At 39.8% G+C, this 27,871-nt stretch overlaps 1 protein-coding gene across 2 annotated transcripts; it reads left to right on the plus strand.

The window, feature by feature from the left end:
• The first annotated feature begins 5,052 nt into the window (after nt 1-5,052).
• On the plus strand, nt 5,053-27,479 carry ei24 (EI24 autophagy associated transmembrane protein). Of its 2 annotated transcripts, none has more exons than XM_061898132.1 (11): nt 5,053-5,191; nt 7,125-7,261; nt 11,269-11,414; nt 13,040-13,100; nt 13,186-13,252; nt 13,329-13,453; nt 17,603-17,722; nt 21,024-21,135; nt 21,221-21,332; nt 26,312-26,386; nt 26,460-27,479. In XM_061898132.1, the coding sequence occupies exons 2-11, from the start codon at nt 7,220-7,222 to the stop codon at nt 26,620-26,622; spliced, it is 1,023 nt and encodes a 340-aa protein (XP_061754116.1). In that variant the 5' UTR covers nt 5,053-5,191; nt 7,125-7,219; the 3' UTR covers nt 26,623-27,479. The 2 variants fall into 2 exon arrangements, with proteins under 2 accessions (XP_061754116.1, XP_061754117.1); XM_061898133.1 differs by having other exon boundaries at nt 5,085-5,191; nt 7,194-7,261.
• The last annotated feature ends 392 nt before the right edge of the window (nt 27,480-27,871 follow it).

Below are 27,871 nucleotides of genomic sequence, written 5' to 3' on the forward strand. Positions count from 1 at the left end.
GAGTTTCAAAAAATCCTTCGAAAGGGTATATTGGGGGCACAGATTAGGTGTCCACAGTTTTAGTGAAATAGCCGGGACCCGAGGTGGACCACTCATCTGTGCATCAGTTGGGGACGTTTCTGCGCTGCTGACCTGTCTCCACTCAAGATGATCACCTGCTGGCCCCACTATGGACTGGACTCTCACACTATTAACTAGATCCACTCCACGTCCATTGCACCGGTCCTCTCAAAAGTTTCTCATTGTCATCCCATTGGGTTGAGTTTTTTCTTGCCCTGATGTGAGATCAGAGCCGAGGATGTCGTTGTGGCTTGTGCAGCCCTTTGAGACACTTGTGATTTAGGGCTTCATTAATAAACTTTGATTGATTAATTGATTTTGAAAAATTGGGTATGTAATATATAGAATAGAATAGAATAGAATACAATAGAATAGAATAGAAAGTACTTTATTGATCCCTGGGGAAAATTCAGCACCACAGTTTGCTCACAATAGACAAATAACATTTAGGGATTTTTACATGTGAATAATATAAATGCAGTCTATTATACAGCATTAATCACATGTGAATAACATAAATCCGAGAGGAGCCAGATGAGGTGGTTCGAGCATCTGGTCAGGATGCTACCCGAACGCCTCCTTATTGAAGTGTTTAGGGCACGTCCAACCGGTAGGAGGCCACGGAAAAGACCCAGGACACGTTGGGAAGAGTATGTCTCCCGGCTGGCCTGGGAACGCCTCGGTATCCCCCGGGAGGAGCTGGACGAATTGGCTACGTAGAGGAAAGTCTGGGCTTCCCTGCTTAGGCTGCTGCCCCCGCGACCCACCTCGGATAAGCGGAAGAAGATGGATGGATGGACAGTCTATTATACAACATTATTCACATGTGAATAATATAAATGCATTATACATTTATCCATCCATTTAAGTGCAGTCAAAAAGGAACATATGCATTGTACAGTCTGATGGCTGTCGGTATGAAGGACTTCCTGTGTCGTTCCGTGTTGCATTTTGAGAGTCTGAGCCTTCCACTGAATGTGCTCCTTCTCTCCGCAAGGTCCGAGTGTAGTGGGTGGGAGGTGTTGTCCAGAATGGCTTGGAGCTTTGCTCGCCTTCTCCTCTCTGACACCACCGCCAGAGAGTCTAGCTCCACTCCTACCACGTTACTGGCCTTCTCTACCAGCTTGTCCAGTCTGTTTGCGTCCCACGTTTTCAGCCTGCTGCCCCAGCAGGCCACGGCGCCCGCCACCACTGACTCGTATAACATCTTCATCATCTTTGTACAGACGTTGAAAGATCTCTGTCCCTTCTTGTAGAGGGCCTCAGCGTGTTTTGACTCACTGAGCTTGTTGTCGATGTGTACTCCGAGGTATTTATAATCCTCAACCATGTCCACATCCACACCCCTGATGGAAATAGGGGTCGCTGGAGTACTCCTCCTCCTTCCCAGGTCCACAACCAGACCCTTGGTCTTTGTCACATTGAGCTGGAGGTGGTTCTTTCCACCTCATGTGACAAAGTCCTCCACCAGTGCCCTGTATTCCTCATCATCACCATCCTCAATACACCCCACTATCGCAGAGTCATCAGAAAACTTCCGAAGGTGGCGGGACTCTGACTGATAGTGGAAATCGGTGGTGTAGATGGTGAAGAGGAAGGGGGAGAGGACTGTGCCCTGTGGGTCCCCTGTGTTGCTGACCAGCCTGTCAGAAACAGTCCTGCAGTCGCATGTACTGTGGTCTGTCTATCAGGTAATCAACAACCTAGGACATCAAGGGGACCTCCACCTGCATCGTCTCTAACCTCACACCCAGTAGCCTGGGCCGTATGGTATCAAAACCACTGGAAAGGTAAAAAACATGACCCTCACACTGCTGGCAGGCTTGTCTAGGTGGGTGTGGGCTCGATTCAGCAGGTAGATGACCAGCATGGGGACCAGGTGGGGCTTGATCGCAGGGCGGAGTTGTTCCAGGACCAACCTCTCCATGGTCTTCATGATATGGGAGGTTACAGCCATTGGCCTGTTGTGGAGAGTTATAAAGGACTGTATGGTTCTATAAAGGTAGTCTCATTCGCCCCCGGGGCGTCGGTCAGGACACTATGGATAGGACAGTTCGTTTGGCATATGGCAGTTTACTTGTTTACTAGGCAGGTTGACAGGCATGGCAGGTTACAATGGATTGGCTGAATGGTACAACACTGTTAAGTATTGGTGGTTCTGCAGTTAACAGATAAAAACATCATAACCAATTAGTATAGAATACCATAGCCTACGTAGTGATAGTACATATCACCTTAGTGCAATAATATATCATGGATACACAATATAGCATATACCGGTAATAATTGGCATTTAGTACACATTAGCTTCACCAGTAAACAGTAAGCCCTGCCATACACACTACAGGATAGCATCAAACCAAACACTCAAATAACATCATCCCAACATTTAACTGAACTTAAATGTCTTAACTAGACCACAAGGTGTCACTGTACGCTACAGAAAGCACGTAAACGTGGTGCTTGTGACCTGCAGTGCAGGATAAGGTGCTGGCTTACATATACAAAGGCACAAAATGTCCGAAATGCTCTCTTTGAAGAGATAAAGGACTGGTACATGAAATACATTGTCTAGATGCTGTAAACAAGGCACGCTGCGCGCCAAACAACTATATAATGAACTTACGTTCGTCAGTGACGTGCCAGGCACCGCAGTGCTATTCAATCTTACAAGTTGTAGATATATATACAGGCAGCAAAGGTAAATGACTGGCATTCACCGTTCTGTGCTCTGTTTTGGTTAGAATGAATAAGCGCGCCCCACAATGCCTTGCGCTCTTAAGGTTGACTGCTCATAATAGTCTCTTTAGGTAGGATAGAGTTTGGGAACCTTTATAACACGGCCGGTAGTCCTTCGACGTGCTGCGTCGCGTGCACTTGGGGATGGGGACCACGCATGAGGTTTTCCACAGTGTGGGGACTTTCTGCAGCCTAAGGCTCATGTTGAAAATGTGCTGAAGCACACCACACAGCTAGGGGGCGCAGGCTTTGAGCACCCTGGGACTCACACCGTCAGGACCCGCGGCCTTGCCTGTGTGTGACTTCTTTAGCTGTGTATTGGTCTGCTGACAGACACACTGGGAGGGGGTGGGGGGGGGGGGGTCGTCAAGCTGAGGGTGAAGTGTTACGTGGGGGAGGTAGTCATTGGAGTTGGGGGGTTGTGAGGAGGGGGAGGGATGGATTTATTCAGGGGATTGGCTGGCATGTCTCGGGCGTTTCGGGGGAGGGCAGAAGCTTGTCGGAGCCACTGTGTCAAACCTGTTAAAGAACTGGTTCAGCTCATTGGCCCTCTCTTTGTCTCCGTCCACCCCCATACCGCCCGATAGTTTGAGGCCGGTGATGGTCTGCATACCTTTCCAAAACGCCTTTATGTTGTTGTCCTTCCTCCTGTAGTTTTCCTTGGCCTCCCTGAGTTTGGTCGTCAGCATATCTTGTTCTTATTTTCCTTAACTCAACTTTTGTAAACTCCTTCAGGATCTATTGTCAATGAACTGTGCCCGTAAAATATTATTTCACTAAAACTGCCCTCATATATTTGTTGGAACATTTTTCATCACAGAAATAAACATCTTCAATGTGAATTATATATATATTTTTTTTATATATAGCGCTTTTCTCAAGTGACTCAAAGCGCTTTACATAGTGACACCCAATATCTAAGTTACATTTAAACCAGTGTGGGTGGCACTGGGAGCAGGTGGGTAAAGTGTCTTGCCCAAGGACACAACAGCAGTAACTAGGATGGCACAAGTGGGAATCGAACCTGCAACTCTCAAGTTGCTGGCACGGCCACTCTACCAACCGAGCTATGCCGCCCAATATTAAGGTTTCTCAGACAAGGGGTAGTATTTGAATATTAAAAACATATTGAGTCAACATAGATTTTAAGGATAGAGCTATTGCTTTGGTGATCTTTTGCAACAGATTTTTTGAACAACAACATTGATATTTTTTTAACATTTTTTCATACGTAAACAAACTGCCACAACGGTCCATAAAATGTCTGACAGCCCAAATACCTACAGAGTTGCATTCTTCTATATATATGGATTTTTTAAAATTATATATTAAGGTTTGTCACAGAAGGGGTGGTATATGAATATTAAAAACATATTGAGTCAACATAGATTTTAAGGATAGAGCTATTGCGTTGGCGATCTTTTGCAACAGATTTTTTGAACAACAACATTGATATTTTTCATACATTTTTTTCATACGTAAACAACAAACAAACAAAAATTCATACATATATATATATATATATATATATACCCATCCATCCATTTTCTACCGCTTATTCCCTTTCGGGGTCACGGGCGCCTATCTCAGCTACAATCGGGCGGAAGGCGGGGTACACCCTGGACAAGTCGCCACCTCATCGCAGGGCCAACACAGATAGACAGACAACATTCACACTCACATTCACACACTAGGGCCAATTTAGTGTTGCCAATCAACCTATCCCCAGGTGCATGTCTTTGGAAGTGGGAGGAAGCCGGAGTACCCGGAGGGAACCCACGCATTCACGGGGAGAACATGCAAACTCCACACAGAAAGATCCCGAGCCTGGATTTGAACCCAGGACTGCAGGAACTTCGTATTGTGAGGCAGACGCACTAACCCCTCTGCTATATATATATATATATATGGATGGATGGATATATATATATATATATATATATATATATATATATATATATATATATATATATATATATATATATATATATATATATATATATATATATATATATATATATATATATATATATATATATATTTATATATATATATATATATATTTATATATATATATATATATATATATATATATATATATATATATATATATATATATATATATATATATATATATATATATATATATATATATATATAAGTGTGTTGTGTGGAGAGAAATTGTGTTTAAACAACAATTTCCAGTAAAGTAGGGTCTGTTTGCCAACCAGGAAGCTAATGAGAGCACGAGAATGAAAACTACATTTCCCATGATCCTTTGGAATTGGAGCTTGTTGCAATATGTTTAGCCGTGGCCTTTGTTGGCCGTCTATAGGCTGTTGTTGTTAATGCCATAGGAAGGGGTCATTTAAGCACTAACCTTCCGTACGAGGTAAGTAGCATGACGCGATTATCGTTACATTTTCTTTGTCTTTTCCAATTTTGTTTTTATATCTTGTGTTACCGTGACCAGAATTACAACATTATCAGCTAACGAGCGGGCTAGCTACATAAATAAACGAGCAAGCAGGGAATATATATTTTGGAGACAACAAACATAAACCATTCGCCCGCTTTTTTTTTAATAAACATTGTTAGTGGATTTGAGAACATTAAATATAGTTACGTTTTAAACTGTGTCTCTTTGTGTAGGCTAGCAAGAGACCGCTTTGAAAGTTGGCTAATACACAGATAGAGACTACACGCTAATGTTAATTTACAGGTTTTTTTTCCATCCATCCAGCCATATTTGAGAATCAATGCAAACGTTAAACTGCCCTTTGAACTTCTTAACAATTTATTAAAACAGGAATTGACCCTCATCTCCCTCCAAATAAATTCATTTTACAAGAAAACGTTCATATAATTGCAGTGTTTCCCATACGTTCATATTCTTGTTGCCTGAGATGAATAATTTTGTCTGCCAAAAATATAAAACACTTTATAATGGGACTGTCAGTGACTATCTTGTTCTCACAACTCTGTGCACTAAATGGTATTGTTAACTCCTATTTCGTAACTCAGAGAACAACAAGACTTAGCAAGAAGGATCCGTGTTGTCAGCATACCAACTGTATTGGGTTTTTTTTCACAACTTTTACCAGTCTTACTGTTTTCATTGTTTCCTGTTGTTTCAATTATCACTTTTTGCAACTGTTATGAGACAAACAAGAACGCTCCCTTTTGCCACAGTTGAAGCTGGAGATCCCCAAAACCTCAATTTTTTTGGGAGGACAAAAGCATTTACAGGTAGACGAATGGGCCAAACTGCTTGAAAAATATGCGATTTTAAAATGACCCCTTGACTAATTGCAACAGTTTGGGACCAGCAGGCTTTGGAATCTGATAGTTTCCACCAAGAGGAGAAGAAAGCTAATTTAACTTATACAAAACTTGAGATTGAGTTTGTATCATGTAGTAGTTTCATCAAATAAACTTTAGATAGTGCCTCAATGGAACCCAATATAATTTAAAAAGCTCCTAAAATGTGTTAGATAGGACCGATGTATCAAATCTTACTAGTTTTGTCAGTCCCCTAAAGGCAGGGGTGTCCACAGTGTGTTCAAAGATCTTTTTTTTTTTTTTTTTTTGCCTCATCATAACTTCTAAACACAATTTATTATTTATAATGAGATGATTTTAGTGCACAAATTTTGTTTACCTGTTAACACAAAACTAATATATTGTTTTGTTCAGATAGCTTTGTATATATTTACCTACATTGGATAGTTTTTTAATTATCTTGTACAAAATATATGTAGGCATGCATCCTTTATTTTTCTGTATTTTAAAGTGATTGTGCTTAAAGAGGTGTTTTGTTCTATAAAGTACATTGAGCTGTGTGAGACATTTCAAGTCATTCCAGCGTATGTGGTCAAACTTAATGACAGCACAATTATGTCAGAAAAAATAACATCAGTGGCTTTGTTTTATTTTATTTAAAAATTTGTATTCATTAGCCTAAATAATATAATACACAAGTACATATGATTGGTAATTTTTCATGTGACAATAGATTGAGTAAAAATCCAGGATTGGATCAAAAGCATCAAAGCTTCCTCATAAACTTTTATTCATCCCACAATGGGGAAATTATGTAATTGTAGTGCCGATTCAAAAAGTCCCCCAAAAATGTAAAAAAAAAAACAATACATGAAAACAAGACAGAAACATTAAAGAACACAAAGAAGGACATAAAAGAGAAGGACATAAACGAGAACAAAGGTGCTGCTACCAGCTGCCACTTCATTGGCACCGTTTTTTCATACATCAACAAAAATAAAACAATCATGCTCCTTAGCTTTCTTGTGTTTGGGGTATGCTAGGTTCCTGTGTGATCTTCTTCCTGCTATGAGAGCTGACCACCTGGTCAACCGTATCCCTTCCGTCTGCAGTTGATGGATCTGCAGCTGGTACAGAGATGACAGACAGCGTCAGGGCCTTCCTGCGCAATGTTGCGACGGTGAGTGGTAGCATACCTTTTAGGCCATGTCCACACGAACGCAGATACTTAAACACATACTCGGCGTGGCGCAGTGGGAGAGTGGCCGTGCGCAATCCGAGGGTCCCTGGTTCAATCCCCACCTAGTAACAACCTCGTCACGTCAGTTGTGTCCCAAGCAAGACACTTCACCCTTGCTCCTGATGGGTGCTGGTTAGTGCTTTGCATGGCAGCTCCCTCCATCAGTGTGTGAATGTGTGTGTGAATGGATAAATGTGGAAGTAGTGTCAAAGCGCTTTGAGTACATTGAAGGTAGAAAAGCGCTATACAAGTACAACCCATTTATTTATCATTTATTTATCTCTGCATTTAGGCCTCTTGTCCACACGCAGATGCATACTTTTGTCTTTAATAACGCAGACTTTTTAAAATGCTGGCCAAAGTGTAGAGTTCCAAAACTCTCTGCTTAGCGAACGCGTGTAAACGGCATAAACGGAGACTTGTGATTAAGTCACAGTTCTGGGCTGTAATTTCCAAAGCTCAACAACGCTGCCTTTAACTACACTATAAGAGGAATTACTGTATGTTTGAACGTAAAAATGCTGCTATTTTCACTTTACATTGATTAAAAAGACAAATCAAAATGGAGTTTGCGACACTCCCGCCGGCGCTAAAGATAGTCAGCAGTTTTGGATACGATCGCTGTCGAACCTCCACATGATGGGACAATTTTGATGAGCAAGACTTTTTGCTCTGTCATAAGAGAGGTGCAATATTATCTTATGTTTTTCGTCCTTATTTAACAACAAATCATGAGGTCAACTTACGTGTTTTGATTTTATTCTTGTAGATGGAACTGGGGGCGACCGTGCACGCGCCTAAAAAGCGACCAAGCAACGAAAAAAAACATAATGTAGCGTCCTCCCTTTAGTGAATACTGATGTTAAAGACAATATACCCTTCATTGCAAATGTACTATATCACTATATCCACGATTAAATGCTTTATAATTACACAAGATTGGCAGCGACACACACCTGTCCGTGTGCATTATGTAGGCATTGGAGATGCGCTGATAAGCAATTATATCATCCGCAACCGCATTACTAAAGTTGTCATCAACCCGAACCAACATCTTATCAAAGCCACAACCGCCGCCACCCGTCCGTTGTTATATATCTAATATAGCCGATGCAAGGCATTAGTGAGGTTAGAAAGTTTAACTCCCTCCAAATAGCACTGACACAATGGCTTCCTTGAACTGATTTATTTGAAGGCTTCCTTTTCCTTCAAATTCACCGTGAAAACTGTAATAAATAAAGCACGTTACAAACGTAAAAATAATAACATGCACAGCATGTGGATCAAACATTTTACCAAGTAAAATACCAACAAATGACAAACAAATACCTCGTTGGCCTGCATGCTTCTTTTTATGAGGAAATTGTGATCTTCTGGCTCTTATACCCCAAACGCTTAAAGTCCTTGTGACACGTTTTGGTCTTTGTTTCAATCAGTTGCTCTCTTTCTCCCTTCTCATGCATCAAAAAAATGTGTACTGATACCCGGAAGTACCTTCCTTACATCCGTCAACAGACCAAACGAGACACTTCAAAATAAAATTATGCCCACATACTGTTTCAAATAGTGCTGCTCGTTTATCGTATGTGGGTAACAACATTTAACTATTTATAAATGGTTGATTTATATACGCTAGTAAGGTAAAGTGTTGTACCTGACAAGTTTCGGCTACCTTGTTTCTGCAGCCTTCATCAGAGGTGTCACGTGATGTTAGCGTGACGTTGTCTGTGACTTTGTCTGTGACTTTGTCTGTGACGTGTTATATGGATTGTTTTGATTGATACGTTTATTAGTAGATTGCACAGTTCAGTACATATTCCATACATTTGACCATCACCATGTTGTTAAACATGTTATAATTCTATCTGTGTTGGGTTTCAGCAGCACAGGTGTGCATGAACACTTTAAACACTGAAAAAAAGATATAATAATGTTCCCAGGGTTCTGTGTATGGTTCTGGTTTTAAAGATATTGTACATGGCATTGTGTACATCTAGTATATCAAAATAAACATAACAGAGGTGTAACGCAAACAAATCAGTTGTGGCTGCTTTTTTCAGGCGTTTGATTGGACAGAATGTGCATGACAGCAGCTGTATGCATTTGTATATAGACAGAGACAGTTTTGAAAATACACTTTTGTGGATGGAGATCGTTTTAACCCCAAGTATTTTTTTTTTAAAATAGTTTGTGTGGACATGGCCTAAAATATCACTACATAATAGCTGCAACATTTGGGTGTAGCTTGCAGATACAGAGTTTGCAAAATGTTCAATTGATGAACACCACTATTTGCGCTAATAATAACAACAAAAACCATTAATACTTGGTTAAAATATCAATCACGAAATATAAATAGAGTATTGTTGGCAATTTTTCAATGGTTATTGTTTGGATTTTATTGGCAAAATAGAGGACCTCTCATTGGCTCCGATGTAAGCGTAATTTTATTGACGTTTATGTACAAGTTTGAATACATTAAAATAAAAATGTGGCAAAAACAAAGTGCTGTTCAAAACAAAACAAGCAAGCAAAAAAACTAATATAAGAAGAAAAGAAAACACATTCACACATACGCACGTACACGCACACATACAGCACTATTGACAATAACAAAAGAAAACATGGCATGGCGCTGAGGATTTGAGTTAAAACGCCACCTTTGCGGCGTCCACACTGGCACCCATAACTTGTATTTTCAGTGTGTTTTCTTGTAGGTGGGGTTTGATGTTTCAAAGCCAGGTGTTTTAGTTTTGGGGTTTTTTTTCACGCAGTGTCTCTGAGCGGCATAGCTTGGTTGGTAGAGTGGCCGTGTCAGCAACGTGAGGGTTGCAGGTTCGATTCCCGCTTGTGCCATCCTAGTTACTGCCGTTGTGTCCTTGGGCAAGACACTTTACCCACCGGCTCCCAGTGCCACCCACACTGGTTTAAATGTAACTTAGATATTGGGTGTCACTATGTAAAGCGCTTTGAGTCACTTGAGAAAAGCGCTATATAAATATAATTCACTTCACTTCACTGACGACGAGTGAGGTCATGTGATCTTGGGGACAGTTTGGAAAATCTTACAATGTAGAAGCACTTAATTTGTTCGCCCTAACCCACCTATATAGCACAGTATGGGTATTCACACCTCATTGGAGCATTTAAAAAAAAATATATATATATATATTGGTTATTATCAATGTGGCATCATAATTTCCAATATCGACCCAATATTTATCGGATCCATAAACAATAAGACGTCTTATTGTTGTTTATGTTTCACAGGGATGTCTTTGAATGAGGGACCACAGGTCAGATTCGACAGCAAGCGCTATTTATTAGTTAGGAGCGTAACGTTTTGCAAAAAAAACAGTGTGGATCTTGTCACAGTTTTGTGGTTCGGTTTGGTGACGCACCGCTCATATTCCAAACTACTTATAAGTTCAAATACCACGGTATCTCCTTTTCAGTTGATTCTCCGTCAAACATCAGCAGCTTCTTCCTATTTTTATGGAACATGTTCTGCCGTTTCGATATTATTTTGATATCCTTGGCTGGCGTTATCGACTCATTCTGCTTAAGTATGATACAGACAAGCTGTGCTGCTCTCCAATAACTTTATCAAGTCATCTAGTTACATGCATGCTCATGTTTTTGATTATTTCCTTTGTTAATTCAACATCTATCATCCACTTCTTCTTCTCAGCCCTGTCCTTCACACTCACGTTCTTTCTTCTCATGGTTGGAAAAACAAATTATTAGTTATAAACTAATGCTAGCAAGTCCGACACCGGATGATTTTGTTGGCTCATATGGGGTTCACTGTTTCATTCGCTACGCCAAATAGCAGTGGGTAGGCTCAGAATCCGAATTTTTGCACAAGTCACAACAGGCTGTCAATCATTTCAGACTACAGGTTAGATAGAGTAAGACGTGTGTGTTTTCTTTTTTGGGGGGAACAGGGGATCAAGGACTCCATATTGGGGATTGGAACAATCTTCAAACTGGATGCACGTATCCAGCAAAAAAGGGAGGAGCAGCGTCGGAGAAGGGCCAGTGGGGCTTTGGCACAGAGACGAGCACAGAGCGAGGAGCGTAAACCTGACAGGTATGTCTAACAGTTGGCCAAATTCCTTGGTTTCATATCCATTGTGGTTGTGTGTTAGCTGAAGAAATGTGAAGTCAGCATTGAAATTGGCAAAACAGGATGGTGAAAGCCTGAGCGATTTTAATTGCCAACTCCTGGTAAAAAATTATGGAATCATCACTTTGAGGACGTTCATTCAGTTGTTTAATTTTGTAGAAAAAAAAAACAGACATCACACAAAAAATTATCATTTTAATGGCAATTTTGTGGTTTTAAGAAACACGGAAAGAAATCAAGAATATATATTTAGTAGTCCGTAACAGTTTCATTTTTCGATTAAGCCGAGTGAAAAAGAATGGAATCACTCAATTCTGAAGAAAATGTACATTTTAATTTCCAAAGCTAACATCTGCAACAGATGAAATCGGTTAGTCTCTTGTTAAAAATGTTGCATCAGGTGTATTGACACGAATCATGGTTCCAACATGAGGTATGCCAATTGAAACAAAAGAGAGAATTATCAAACTTCTTTAAGAAGGTAAATCATCACACAATGTTGTAAAAGTTGCTGAATGTTCACAGTCAGCTATGTCTAAAATCTGGACCAATTACAAACAAAATGGGAAGGTTGTAAAATACAAGCATATTGGTAGACCAAGGAAAATGTTAAAAAGCGTCAAGACAGAAAACTTGAAGCTATATGTTTTGAAAACAGAAAATGCACAGCAAAACAAATGAAGAACGGAATGGAAACTGGCGTTACTGTCTGAGACCAAACTGTAAGAAACCGCCTGAAGTACAAAATGAGATTTAAATACAAATAGCTGAACGAAAGCTGTCCATAACACTAATAAACAGAAAAAAACTAGGCTCTAATGGGCTAAGGAAAAGAAATCGTAGACTGGATGACTGGATGACGAATCACAAATCTTCATTGGGCAAAGGGATGATGCTGGAGCTTTTGTTTAGTGCTGTTCTGATGAGATTTATAAAGACAACTGTGTGAAGAAAACATGCACATTTCCAAAGCTGCATGTCATGTAATGGCACTGGGGAATTGACTGTCATTACAGCTTCAATAAATGCACACATTTACATTTTGGACACTTTTCTTATTCTATCAATTGAAAGGATGTTTGTGGATGATGACATCATCTTTCAGGATGATATTGCATATGGCCATAGAGCAAAAACTGATGAAGAGTACTGTTTTTCACACGTTAAATCCATGCCTCAGAGACTGCAAGCTATTATAAAAGCCACAAAGTACTAGTGGCGTGCTGATTTTTTTCCCCACTGTGTTAATGAAACTGTAACTGACTGATTTATATTCTTGATTAATTTTAGTGTTTCTTAAAGCCAAAAAATTGCCATTTGAAATGATTGTAATTTTTTGTCACGTCCGTTATTTGTTTTTTTTCTCCAAAATTTAACAACTGAATGAATATCCTCCAAAAATAGTGATTCCTTTTGTTTTTTTCCCCATTTGTACGTCCTTTATTCCTCACTGGGTTTTTCTTTTTATAAACATCTACCTTGAATAGTTGTTGATTTTTAAAAACTGTAGATACAAGGGCAGATTTAAAGTCCTCCACAGACATCCACATTTTACTTGTTGTATCTTATTTTTATTACTTTCTTTGCAGTGACCCTAAAGTAGCTAGCAGGATCTTTCAGTGTTGTGCCTGGAATGGAGGGGTGTTCTGGGTAAGATGTTCAACCTTTATCCTCTTTGAATCCCAGCACCATTGTGTATTGAACAAAAGGTGATCTCAGTTTACTGTCTTTCCAGCTTAGTCTGTTTCTCTTCTACCGGGTTTTTATCCCACTGCTGCAGACGCTCACTGCAAAAATTATCGGTAAGTATATAAAACATCTAGTCAAAGATGGGTGGATTGTTACGATTCCTGACAAGAAGCAATCTTTTTGCTCCAGGTGACCCCTCACTCCACGGCAGTGTCTGGTCCTGGTTAGAGTTCATCCTGACCTCCGTCTTCAGTGCCCTCTGGGTTCTCCCACTATTTGTCCTCAGCAAGATAGTTAATGCCATTTGGTTTCAGGTTGGTTACTGATATTATACTATAGTATATAATATAGGATTATTGATATTGTCTGGAAATTTGCTAAAATGAATAGGAGTGTAACGCTACATGTATTTGGATTCAGATTTTTGCTATGGAAAGTTTGGCTTGTAATATAGGTGTTATGATTTCACACACTCAGTAGCTGATCATCTACGTCATGGGTGTCAAACTCTGGCCCGCGGGCCAAATTTGGCCCGCCGTGTAATTTCATTTGGCCCTCGAGGCAATTCTAAATTAACATTAGAGGTGGCCTGCTGGTATCATACAGCGGCGGTGCTGCTGTAACACCGCATTCACCTCTAATACTCATACTTGCCCACCCTCCCGATTTTCCCGGGAGACTCCCGAAGTTTAGTGCCCCTCCCGAAAATCTCCCGGGGCAACCATTCTCCCGAATTTCTCCCGATTCCCACCCGGACAACAACACCGGGGGCGTGCCTCAAAGGCACTGCCTTTAGCTTTCTCTACAACCTGTCGTCACATCCGCTTTTCCTCCATACAAAGAGTGTGCCGGCCAAGTCACATAATATAAGTGGCTTGCACACACACACACACACACACAAGTGAATGCAAGGCATACTTGGTCAACAGCCATACAGGTCACACTGAGGGTGGCCGTATAACCAACTTTATCAGTGTTGCAAATATGCGCCACACTGTGAACCCACACCAAACAAGAATGACAAACACATTTTGTGAGCACATCAGCACCATAACACAACATAAACAGAACAGAAAAACTACCCAGGATCCCTTGCAGCACTAACTCTACAATATACACCCCCCCCCCGTTACCCTCCCCCCACTTCAACCCCGCCCACTTCATTGTTATTTTATTTTCAAATTGTTTAGCCTGTGGAAAAAGTTAATGTTGATATTTACCTCAGAAGGCTGCAAATAGAAAAGAGGCATTACATTTTTTATTTAAATGTTATTCAACAAACCATTGATGTTTTTTCGTTTGTTTTGTTTTTGATTTTGCACTATTAAGTTATATAAGCGTTGCTTTTTCCATATTAAGTGTTGAAGCAAATCAGTGTATCAAACTGAGCCATAATTAACAATTTATTCATGCACTTTCTCTTGCTCCTTCAAGGCTTAAATGTTTGATTAATTCATTATTGTTATTTTATTTCCAAATTTATTATTATCCTGTGGAAAATGTTTGTTTTGATATTTGCCTCAAAAGGCTGAAAATACAAAAGAGGCATTCAGTGTTTATTTAAATTGTATTTGATATGCCATTGATATTTTTTTAATTATTATTATTATTATTTGAAACTCGATTTTGCATGTCACTATATATACAAGCCTTGCTTGTTCAATGTTTAATGCAAAACTTGCTTGGGTCTCTATTAAAAGGTTCATTTGTTCAATCGTGGCCCGCGGCTTTGTTCAGTTTTTTTAATTTTGGCTCACTCTGTATTTCAGTTTGACACCCCTGATCTACGTGGTTAGCATAAAGTCTTTATGCAGTTGTTTCTGACAACAACAAATTAAAGGAGGGCCACATTATTATGGCAACCAGTTACTTTTGTAGCTGATCATCTACGTGGTTGTCGTGCTGTGCAGTTGTTTGCTTATTGTACTTTGATGGACTGAATTGTCTCATGCATACAATTTTATTTTGTTTCGGATAAACTTTTATAGTCTGGTTTAACAGCTCATAAAGATAAGTACAAATTTAGCATTGCTTCAAACGTCGTCATCGCAACAGTTTTAGCGAATTTATTGTGTTTTGCTTACTTTCTTCATTAATGTTGAAGCGGCAATAGGCAATAGGAATTATTTTCTTTTCTCCTTTGACCATCAACCTATTCGTTTACCTTTTCATATAAACATTGGACATTATCTGGAATATAAACACATGACTTTTAGACATATTGGATTGAACTGAAATGTAGTTGTCAATATCGTCCTTTTATTTATTGTTCACAAGTGATCATTTATTGTAAAAGCTATTTTTTACATAACTTGTAAAATATTAATAATATATATTTTCTTCATACTTTATTATACAGGAAATGTATTTGGATTGCTTTTGTTGGTTGTGTCTCTTGTGCTTATTGTGGTCACCAAGAGTGATACAGCAAACCCAGGTTTATCACTGAATTTCAACAAATTAGGAATTATTCATTAAAAATGTAATATTTTCATAGCTGGACCATAAAAAACATGTTAACGAATATCTTCTATGACATGAAATAACACCCACACCTTTACAAGCCACAACTTTGAATATGACGAGGAACGACTATGTGGTCTTCATTAGGCTGCAGTCAGCCTTAGCTTCTAGCGTGTTCATTGAGTAATAGTAAAGTCCGAAATGGGGCAGCAAACAATCTTATTTGGGGCCACAAAAATCCTAGCGCCCACCTGGTCACATAACTACAAAATCTTTTTATGGAAGAGGTTATTTGGTTAGAATGAGTCGGTGGTTCAGAATGTCAATTACAAACATGTTAATGTCTATATTTGTTGTTTAGATGATTTTGCATCCCCATTCCCTTAGGCCATATAACGTTGGGGATCAACATGTGTTGAGGAACTGCTGCACTGTGAGTTATCAGTACTAGGGATGGTTACCTTTTCACATTTGAACCGAACGGTATCGATTCCCAGGTATACATTTTTGGTACTTTTGTGTGTTCAGGTGGTAATAAATGTTTTTTTAATGATAAACTAAGTGTGAATGATAACTGTGCTCTCAGGTTGTCATAGCTTATTTTCTTACACTTCTGAGTCTCATTTGCAGTTTGTCCTTGGTTTGTTGCTGTAGTCAGTAAGGAATTCTTGTTGTTAAGCTGAATGGGACAGCCTTGTCTTTTGTCGAGTCCCAAAAAGTATTTAAACTGTAATTTTAATGTACATGTCAGGTGTCGTTTTGATTGCCAAATTTACAGAAGTTCAAATTGGCATGTAAAATCGCTAAAGCTAATCAGCATGTAGATGGCATATCCAATTGAGCTTGGCCTTTTGAAAAGTGGAGCTTTACTTTTGGAGTTGTATATATCAGGCATGCTTGCTCGGTTGATAAGGAAACTTGCAACATGACCGAGAGGTAGCCCGCTACAAATATTTCTGTTTGCCTGACAAGTTCTTGAGCTGGTGCAGAGTCTTATGTTGTGCGTAACAAAGGTATACTTGGTAGCGTTTGATTTTACCTGAATGGTACAACAGAATTCGGAATTTTGTTCCTCGACCTATCCATTCATCCATTTTGTACTGCTTGACCCTTGTGGGGTCGCGGGGGTGCTGGAGCCTATCCCAGCTGCACACGGACGGAAGGTGGAGTACACTGGACAAGTTACCATCTCATCGCAGGGCCAACACAGATATGCCTATCTTTATTTACATACATAATAATAGCAGAGTTTTGAATATGCCAAATTGTCTACCACACAGTTTGTTTCAAATTGGGGGCATTAGAAGACACAAAATAATCAGTCCCCTTAGGACAGAGGTGTCCAAACTTTTGTCCATCGAGGGCCGCATCGAAAAAATACATTAAGGATACTGAAACCAATACAATTTAGGTGAATGAATACATGCTAATCCATCTGAACTAAACATCCACAACCTAGACTTGTGTCATAGGTATAACAAAGCACATTTGATATTTAACCCCCTTGTGATATTACATGGTTTGTTTTTAATATTAATCCTTACATTATTATTATTATTCCGCCAGCTAAAACTTTTTTGATAGTCTGAGCAAAATCGAAAATGTACCATATATTGCAAAGAAATGTTTATCATGACAGAAAGCTTGGAAATCATCAACGCGCATATGCAGTAAGACACACAGGCCGTCTGCCATTTTGGTTTTCTGATCCAATTTTAGAGAAATTTGCGTCAACTCCATTTTGATTGGTTAGTTAGACAGTGGCATGGTGTTTGAGTGCTGCTCTGGGACAAATTTGATTGGCTGAAATAAAGACAATTATCCTAAATGTCTGGGAAAGTTGTGAGGGATAAATTGGCGGGAATTAGTTGAATTGGTGTGAGTTGTAGGGAATGCATAAGTGTAGAATGAAAGCTCCAGTAATGGTTGAAAACTGCCTACAGAGTTTCACAAACCACACACCAGTCAGAATAATATTCATCATTCTGACCTCTTTGCAGGATATAGCTGACCTTGCATTCGAAGTATCTGGCTGTAAAGTGCAGCCGTTCCCCAGTGTAAGCAAGATCATTGCTGACATGCTCTTCAATCTCCTCCTTCAGGCACTCTTCCTCATTCAGGTCAGTACCTTGAAAATGTGGTTGTCTTTGATTACTAGTCATTCAAAAACTGTTTTTCTATTTATCTCAATATTCTTCCGTCTCTCTCAGTTGTAAAAAACCTACCATAAAAAAGTATGGAGTGGTGATGTCGTTAAGAGTGTTAACACGGGGTCTTATAATATCAGTTTGATATTGGGAATTATGTTGTCACACCATCCATCCATCCATCCATCATCTTCCGCTTATCCGAGGTCGGGTCGTGGGGGCAACAGCCTAAGCAGGGAAACCCAGACTTCCCTCTCCCCAGCCACTTCGTCTAGCTCTTCCCGGGGGATCCCGAGGCGTTCCCAGGCCAGCCGGGAGACATAGTCTTCCCAACGTGTCCTGGGTCTTCCCCGTGGCCTCTGTTGTGTTGTCACACCAATAATCAGATAACATTAAAAAACAGCAACGACACCATTCATACAAATTCAACCAATCCCCGCATGCTATGTGCTGTTTATAACCACAGTTTTGCAGCACATTTTGGCCAGTCAGCTAAATTTTCACCAAAGCAACGCACACATCAACTGTCTAATCAAAGCGCATGAGCATTTCTTGTGTTGACAAAGCAGTAACAACAATGTGAAACAATATATCAACCATTTATTGCTCAAACAGCATAATTGACAGGGATGCATTGGTCTTGGCATCCTGAATGGCGGATGCAATGTAGTTGTTGTGTCTGGTTTGTTTGAATATATTACATCCTAAATTATCATGTTGACAAGCGCTATTCACAAGTTGAGTGCTGAAGCAGAAGGCAGCTTGTTTCTCACAATGTCTCTCTATTATGTTGAATACATTGGGGCATGGCTGAAACATTGTAGGATGGCCCTTCTCAGTTGTATTTGTGGACAGCGTCTATACAGCGAGGGTTTTGTGGACATCACCTAAACACACGTTTCATACTATGAACCACCCGAGATCCAATTTCTGTGCATAGGGCGCAGTGTTAGGGCCACTTTTCTGTTTACGGACTTTGTGAACTTTAATAGCATCCTGTCCGAGACGCATTAGTATGGGGGCATTAGAGTCCAGGTCAGGAATATGGTGAGCTACTGACTTTAAGTGACTGCGTTGCATAGCTGCACTGGGTGTGGGGATTTCATCTCTATGAATATTTTGGATATTTCTACATTCACTGAGGCTAGGCAATGGGATGTGGACTGAACTATCAATGGCTGCCACTATATATCATGTAGCTCTCCTGCCCATTGCATATGTCTTTAGTGAGTGGGGGGGAACTAGCCATTGATCAATTCAAAGAACTCAGGACATAATAACGTTGTCACACCAATAATCAGATAACATTAAAAAACAGCAACGACACCGATAGAAACAAAAAAGTAACGCTCCATTGAGGCAAGTTTACACATAACAAATGTTCCCCCTAATTTTTCATGTGTTTTATCAAACACACCTCAAATGTGCACAAATCTGGTCGCACTGGCAGCACAGCTGTCCCAAACCTGACATAGCCAGTTAAATGTTTATCAAAACAGTGATACGCATGCATAACACATTGCTAATGTCATTGATTGGCTGCATGTGGCCGTATCATAGTGTAACGACCTGGCATTTACAGTTTGTGTGGTGTTGGAGCTGTCAGACTTTTGTGTGGCTGTAAACGCATCAGTGTCTAAGTCTGAGCGTGTCTGTTGTCGCAAGTAAGAAAGAGAGAGTGGCTGCTGTTGATATGATAGATTTGGGTGTGGTTTGTACAGCAGAAAATGAGCGTTTTTGATAGATAATAGTTTTTACTAATGTTTGTGGTTTGGTTTAGATCAACAACAAACCGCTATGTTCAATAAATTGATCGATGGACCTCCTGTCCCTGAAGCGTCTTGACAGACATTACAAAAATTGAACAGCGTTGACGAACATTGTTTTAGCTGTTGTGGCTGCTGTGTTTCACCTGTCATTCACAAGGTTGCATTGCAAAGTTGTACAGAATGAATTATGTTTACTTTATTTAGGTAATTGGAAGGATTTTATTTTGTGCACATTTTAGAATTGGGATGCATAAGCATTGCACAGGCCGACTCCTTCGAGGGAACATTGCCCCTAGCCTACTGTGCGGTAGATGGGTTAGGGTGAACAAATGAAGTGCTCCTGCCATGTAATATAATTCCAAATTGTCTGTAAGGTCACATGACCTCACTGCTCATCATAATAAGACAGCTCGCATTCTCATTGAACCAAATGCCCGGCAAATACTCAAGGAAATAAAAACAAACCTGGCTTTGACACATCAAAGCTCACTGGCCACACACTAGTATCCACACCGAAAAAATAAGCTATGGGTGCCTCATTCCAGTGCTAAGTGAATGCAGACCACCTGCAACAAGTGCTCAGTGGTAAAATTGTGCAGGTAACAATCTTGTAAATAATGTAGCGTCCTGACAGTAGTTATTTTTTAAAACTTTATTTCCTAAAATAACATGCCAACAGCAGCCTTCATTACCCGTTAGCGTGACAGTGCTTGCCAAGACAGTAGCCACAACAACAACACACCACTTTTCATGACGGTAACAGGGTTGCATTCAGGAACACCCAAAATTTTAAGCATCAAACTTTACGACTCGACTTAAGTCAGGTTTTTGTTGACAGTTCTTGTTTGTTCTGTATTTCTGCAATAATTAAGATCATTTGAAGAATATATTATTTGTTGTATAAAAATGTATTAGTTAGATATTATTAAATGTATATCCCTGACTTATTTAAAATACTAGTCTGTTCAATTTGAATGTCACAAATGTGCCTAAAAATAACAAGGCATTGTTTTGGGTTTTTTTAAACCCATTTTTTTAAGTTTAAACATTTTTAGGCACCATTTCAGACACGGTTTAGGCAACAGTTTTTAAACTACGGAATTGGTACTGGTATCAGTTAAAACGATGCCCAAGTCTAATCTGGATATAAGCTGCACTGATTTATGGACTGATGTCAGCTCTACCATTGTAGTGATGTCATATTTGGTTCGGACAAATCTACAGGTACAGTTTGTCAAATCCACCTTTTTCTGAGTCTTTCTTACTTCCCGGTCTGCACAAACTACACTAACAATCTACATCTTAAAATTAATAGATATAAATAAGGTATCTGTATTGGTCTTAAAAAGGTGGAAGTTATCTGTATCTGTGTTTGCTTGAAAAAAAACATTTGTGTGCATCCCTAGTGTAAACTTACCAGAGATGTAAATGTAATTGAATGAAATCATTATTTCCGCCACTGTTCATTGTAATCCAAATGTGCCTGTGTGATCTGTGTCCTCTAGGGTATGATTGTCAGCTTATTTCCCATCGACGCCATTGGACAGATGGTCAGCCTATTACACATGTCTCTACTCTACTCCCTGTACTGCTTTGAGTATCGCTGGTTCAACCATGGTGAGATATCCTCATACTTTCCACACACATGTAAATAATATGAATTTTGAAATGAATCTGAACCGCGTGCGCATTTATGTTCTAGGCATTGAGATGCACCAACGGCTGTCCAATATTGAGAGGAACTGGCCTTATTACTTCGGCTTTGGTTTGCCCATGGCTTTGCTGACAGCCTTGCCTTCGTCGTACATCATCAGGTGAGGCCTTGTGTACACTGGGAATATTTTTGTCGTATTCCATTGCTAGCATGATTATATTTTGTTGTTGGCACAGCTTCACTGTGGGTGAGACACAGTCTGTTCTAGTAGAATGATGATGCTAGGAGTTAGGCTTTGTCATAACGGATTTACAGAATCTCACAAAATTGAGTTTACCCTCACATTTTGGCAACTATTTTTATTTCAGCATGGTTTCCAATTTATTTAAATTGGGCTATCAGAGTGGTTTCTAATTCCAACTTTTAACAGTAGAAGGCATTGTTTCTCGGCATAGTCAGAAAAATAAATTAGATTAGATTAGATACTACTTTATTTATTCCTTCAGGAGAATTCCTTCAGGAAAATTAAAATTTTCAGCACAATCCCATTCAAGATCAGACAAACGTTACAGGGAGACAGAACAGGATCGCTGACATGTCTGCCGGCTTCCAGCGTCCCTTACTAAAAAGGTGAGATACAGGTAAACAAGTCGGGGGAATAGGAGAAAAAAATAGAAGATTAAAATAAAATAAAATATAATAAAAAAAATCGGTCTAAGCCTGGGCCTTGGAAAGGGGGTCCAGACTGAGGCCAAGGGAAAAAAACAACAACAACTCATAGCCATAGTACACATCCCTCTTACATGTGTCAAAGAGGGAAACATCAAAGAAAACAAAGGACATTGAAGATATTAAAGCAGCGGATACAATCAGCCACTTCTACATACAGCTATGAATAAAAAGTAAAAGAAATATATACACTGTGGTGGCCTCTGCGGTGCTCCACGCCATTGTCCGCTGGGGTGGAGGGAGCATGGCCAGAGACAGGAGCAGACCCAACAAAGCAACCAAGAGAGCTGACGCCACTCTCGGCCGCCAACCAACTCTTGGCCAGTGTCCAGTCCGCATGGATGAGCGAGGATACGTCCAAGGAGACTGAGGTGTCTGACACCTGCTCACCCAGCCAAGACATTGCGAAGCCTCTCCGTCCCGGCGCTCAGCGCCAGCTCCGCATCTCCTCCAGTCCCTCCAAACCGACTCCGGTGTGGCAGAAACCCAGCAGCTGGTCTCCATGGCCAAAAGGCTCCCGGGAGGCAGATCCAGAAGTCCACAAAAAAGCACTGCAGAAGTCACGAAAGTGCCACCCCTTGTCACACAGTCCCGGACCAAAAGGCAAAAAAATATAATAACACATGAAAACAAGAGGGAAACACAAAAGGATGACACAAGAGCACAGAGCTCCTGCCAACAACAGCAACTACAAAAAAAAAAAATGCTCTTCTCTTAACAAATACAATAAACTCCATACGCTCGACATTGAGTCCCTTTGGAAATTCCCAATGTCGCAGTCTAATTCATACAAATTCAACCAATCCCCGCATGCTATGTGCTGTTTATAACCACAGTTTTGCAGCACATTTTGGCCAGTCAGCTAAATTTTCACCAAAGCAACGCACACATCAACTGTCTAATCAAAGCGCATGAGCATTTCTTGTGTTGACAAAGCAGTAACAACAATGTGAAACAATATATCAACCATTTATTGCTCAAACAGCATAATTGACAGGGATGCATTGGTCTTGGCATCCTGAATGGCGGATGCAATGTAGTTGTTGTGTCTGGTTTGTTTGAATATATTACATCCTAAATTATCATGTTGACAAGCGCTATTCACAAGTTGAGTGCTGAAGCAGAAGGCAGCTTGTTTCTCACAATGTCTCTCTATTATGTTGAATACATTGGGGCATGGCTGAAACATTGTAGGATGGCCCTTCTCAGTTGTATTTGTGGACAGCGTCTATACAGCGAGGGTTTTGTGGACATCACCTAAACACACGTTTCATACTATGAACCACCCGAGATCCAATTTCTGTGCATAAGGCGCAGTGTTAGGGCCACTTTTCTGTTTACGGACTTTGTGAACTTTAATAGCATCCTGTCCGAGAAGCATTAGTATGGGGGCATTAGAGTCCAGGTCAGGAATATGGTGAGCTACTGACTTTAAGTGACTGCGTTGCATAGCTGCACTGGGTGTGGGGATTTCATCTCTATGAATATTTTGGATATTTCTACATTCACTGAGGCTAGGCAATGGGATGTGGACTGAACTATCAATGGCTGCCACTATATATCATGTAGCTCTCCTGCCCATTGCATATGTCTCTAGTGAGTGGGGGGGAACTAGCCATTGATCAATTCAAAGAACTCAGGACATAATAACGTTCTGTTACTTTTTTCATCATGGATGGCATAGAGCCTTGTTTTTTTTTCGGGATGGCCTGCTGGGTATACTTTAACAAGACTAATTTCAGAGCATGATCTGCCTGCTCTGTTCACACCACAAACCTGAGGGCACTTGGATGTGATATCCTCTATTTCAGAGAGCCACGCGGACGCCAAGTTTTTTTCTTGAATTCAATAGTGTTTCTTACGTCTTTTATCAAAGTGCTGGTACTTCCATCTTTCTTTGGCCTCATGGTGGATTGTTTTGCAATCGTACTCAATATAAAAGTACAGAGACTGAATAACCAAAGCGTGGGATTCTTTTTTTGGGCACTCAACTACATGGAGGGAAAATTGAACTTTTTTTCTTTATCTTGCCCCATTATCTACAATCTTTACGTGAGACAAGGACACACACATCTTCCTCTTTTCTGTGCATTTTAGATACTGCAAAACTGTTAGCTAGAGGCAGCTATAAATGCAGCTAATCTGCCTGTAAAGCCCTCTAAAACACATCCAAAAACCAACCATGTTTTATAAACTTGGTACCTCAAAAAAGTATCGAGCAAAGGCTGTGGATAATTATGTACATGTGATTTTTTTTTTTAATACATTTGCAAATATTAGAATAAAAAGTTTCACGTTTTCATTATGGGGTATTGTGTTTAGCATTTTGAGGACACAATTGAATGTGTCCCATTTTGGAATAAGTCCGTAACTTAACAAAACATGGACAAAATGAGGTACTGTGAATACTTTCCGGATGAACTGTATTATTTGGTATGTAAATTATAATAGAACCATTTCTAAACGGGTTACAAAGCCTCAGTTTGGCTGCTGTCATATGCAGTAACATTTTGTGTCATTTCTGTTTGTATCATCTTGTTAAAAAAGGTTAATACTCAACTAACTTTTTTTTTTTTTAACAAGATGATACAAACAGAAATGAGGTTAATACTCTACTAACCAGGGCTTCACGGTGGAAGAGGGGTTAGTGCGTCTGCCTCACAATATGAAGTTCCTGCAGTCCTGGGTTCAAATCCAGGCTCGGGATCTTTCTGTGTGGAGTTTGCATGTTCTCCCCGTGAATGCGTGGGTTCCCTCCGGGTACTCCGGCTTCCTCCCACTTCCAAAGACATGCACCTGGGGATAGGTTGATTGGCAACACTAAATTGGCCCTAGTGTGTGAATGTGAGTGTGAAAGTTGTCTATCTGTGTTGGCCCTGCGATGAGGTGGCGACTTGTCCAGGGTATACCCCGCCTTCCGCCCGATTGTAGCTGAGATAGGCGCCAGCGCCCCCCGCGACCCCAAAAGGGAATAAGCGGTATAAATTGGATGGATGGATACTCTACTAACTAATTTACAGTTAATATGTGGTTACTTTGGTTCTATCTAAACGTCTGTTAAAATGTAGTAAGCATGTATTCTGTGTTTGTTTGGATACTTTACATTAGTTTTGAGCGATATTACAAACTTCTTTATCAATCCAACACCAGGTAGTTACAGGAGAAGTATTGGTCACACCAATGCTGATACTTTACATTTTCATGATCCATTTAATGAATCTATTTTGGATCATACTTAAAATCAGACAAAAACACAGGACGGCGGTGTGACAATATCAATCAAATATTTTAATTATTTCCTACTCTACACTGATTTAAATTATTTGGTTTTTGCCCTTAAAGCCCTCTTGTGTCCAAGGACGCATTTCCTGAGTTTGTATAAAGTAACAAAGACGACAAAAGATTTTGTGACTAAAAAATATCGATCTTATCACTATTGATCACTATTGTATCGGCCATATATGGATACTATACTTTTGCATCACATCAACATCACTATATTTGTATTGATTTGCCACCACTGTCTACATTCAGGAGCTCTTTGCCGCACGTGAATGACTGATTGCTTCGCAGATACTTCAGCGGTTAACAATAGCTTAGCTATTTGTATCCTATGTTGTGTAGTGTAGGATGTTTAGCTATTTCTCATCCTTCAGGGATGCATTTTTGACTGCTTTGGAGACAAGGATTACTTACATTAAAGAGCAAGGCTTTGCACTGTCGAGGGACATTAGCAAATGGTTTGCTATCGAGAATGTTACATTGCGTTTAGGATGCCTTTCTTTGCTTGTCGCTGTCAAATTTGCTAAAATGTATGATCAACATGAGTTATTACAATATTGCAGTAGTATAGCTCTATCGTCAGATTGATAGATACTGTATTCATCTGTATCGCCCAACCCTAAATGTTGCTATAGTTTGGTTTATTAATATGCAGGTCACAGTATGTAAATAGTGTATTGTTGGAGGTTTTTGAAAGTATTAAAGAGGGTTTTCCAGGTGGAATAGTAGAATCCCAAATTCCCAAGTACCTGCATTGTTAACCGCTTCTTACTATTTTTTACTGTTAAGAACGCAGAGAAAAGGGAAAGGTTTACTTGTCTCTCACTGTTGATCCATCCATCCATTTTGTACCACTGTTGATCCATCCATCCATTTTCTACCACTTGTCCCTTTCGTGTTTGTCTGGGTTCTGAAGCCAACCCAGCTGCACCCGGGCAGAAGGCAGGGAACACGATAGGCACAGTTTCCCCAAAAAGGGTAGTTTTCCTTTAAGCAGAGTATTTTGGCTGTACAATAACAAACAGTACATGATAACCGGGGAATAAGTGTGAAATGGAAAAGTTGCGCGTACGAAAACTGAAGCATGACCTTAAGAAACAAAATTTGTGTTCTTTATTTTCTACGCAGTGGCTGCTTTTTCTCCATTCTTTTCCCGCTCTTCATCATCAGTGCTAATGAGGCCAAGACACCCACAAAGCTGTAGTAAGTGCATAAAAGCAAAAAAGCTATATTTTCCTTCCACCACTTCGCTCATCACGGTCTGTCTCATTTGTAGCCATTTTCAGCTGCGTCTCTTCTCGCTGGTTGTGCTAATCAGCAACAAGCTTTTCCACAAAACAGTCCACCTGCAGTCCTCCATGTCATCTTCTACGTCCTCCGAGAGGCTGACGTCTCCGCACACGTCCCCAGCCAGACAGAGGCTTGCGCCCACCCATTGATGACATCACATGGAGGAGCCGTGCATAGTAATCATTCTTCCAGAAGGGGTTTTACGAACTTAAGTGTGTTGCACAACAAGAAAACGCCTTTTTTATCTAATCTCTTGGCTCTTTGTGATGCATATATTTTGTTCAAAGTGTTTGAACGGTGTGGTCCGAACTCAAAAAAATTTATTTTTCTTTTTAGGATTTTTTAATTCTTAATTTTTTTTTATGTGCCATCTAAGCGGACGCTCCTTTTAAAATAGCAGCATGATGCATCTTATAGAGCAGGGGTGTCCAAAGCGAGACCTGGTAGGCTAATTTCTTGATTTTTATTTAAATATACTATACAAGTATACATCAACTATATGCTGAAGCACTTTGAGGGCCTCGTTAAACAAAGATAACACTATTAAGACACTGGTTTTATAGAGTTTTGTTTTTTTATTGAAAAAAAAAAAACTTGAAAGGTTTTGGACTTTAGACACCCTTGATGTAAAGTTTTGAAGGAACGTTTTGCTTTTATATTTTTTACCTGTTTGCGTCATTTATTTTTGTCTATAATGTGCCAGCAGTTCCGGTAAGGACTGTTTCATCAAAGGGAGGATGTTGTATTATTACTTATCTTATATTTGAATTCACAAATGGGGATCTGCAAGGATTTAGGACCTGTCATGACACAAACCGAAAACAACATTGTTGTTACAGGATGATGTATGGTTTCCTTTGTCAAAATCCGAAATTACTTCTTGCAAACTACAAGGTAACCAAGAAGCTGTTTGACTGTTTGCAGACATCATCAAAGTGATAAATGAGATATCCGTGACATGTGCAATTTATTTTCACTGCTACAAAACTAAAATATTGACAAACCACTCTTGCTTTTTCCAAATTTCATGTTAGTATACTTTCTTCTTTAGTGCTGTAAGTAATACTGAAGGTCCCACCACCATGCAATGACCCCACCTAGCGCTCAACTGGTTGCCGAGCGGCCTTTTTGACCACACAAGTATAACTATTGTTAAAAAAAAAAAAGTGTGAATGAAGTTTTGTATTGGAAATGCATCTCATTTCAATAAATAAAATCAGTATTTAATATTCACCAGAAATAATGTTCTCAGGGTTGAATCATAACAATATCAAGCTAAAAAAATATTTTGGCAACGTTCGTAAAAAAAAAAATCACTAAGGCAGCGTTCTTTTTATTTTTTTTATTTTTTTTATGTTATAAATTTCAACAATTACAAACAGTAAGTCAAACAACTAT

Source organism: Nerophis ophidion, linkage group LG04 (genome assembly GCF_033978795.1).
Source record: "Nerophis ophidion isolate RoL-2023_Sa linkage group LG04, RoL_Noph_v1.0, whole genome shotgun sequence".
Lineage (NCBI taxonomy): Eukaryota > Metazoa > Chordata > Actinopteri > Syngnathiformes > Syngnathidae > Nerophis > Nerophis ophidion.

Bases quoted from the DNA above. Each gene is read 5' to 3' on its own strand.
- ei24 (XM_061898132.1), top strand. From the start codon at position 7,220: ATGACAGACAGCGTCAGGGCCTTCCTGCGCAATGTTGCGACG. The intron at 11,415-13,039 runs GTATGTCTAACA...CTTTCTTTGCAG, and splicing joins GAGGAGCGTAAACCTGACAG to TGACCCTAAAGTAGCTAGCA. The intron at 21,333-26,311 runs GTGAGGCCTTGT...TTTTCTACGCAG, and splicing joins CCTTCGTCGTACATCATCAG to TGGCTGCTTTTTCTCCATTC.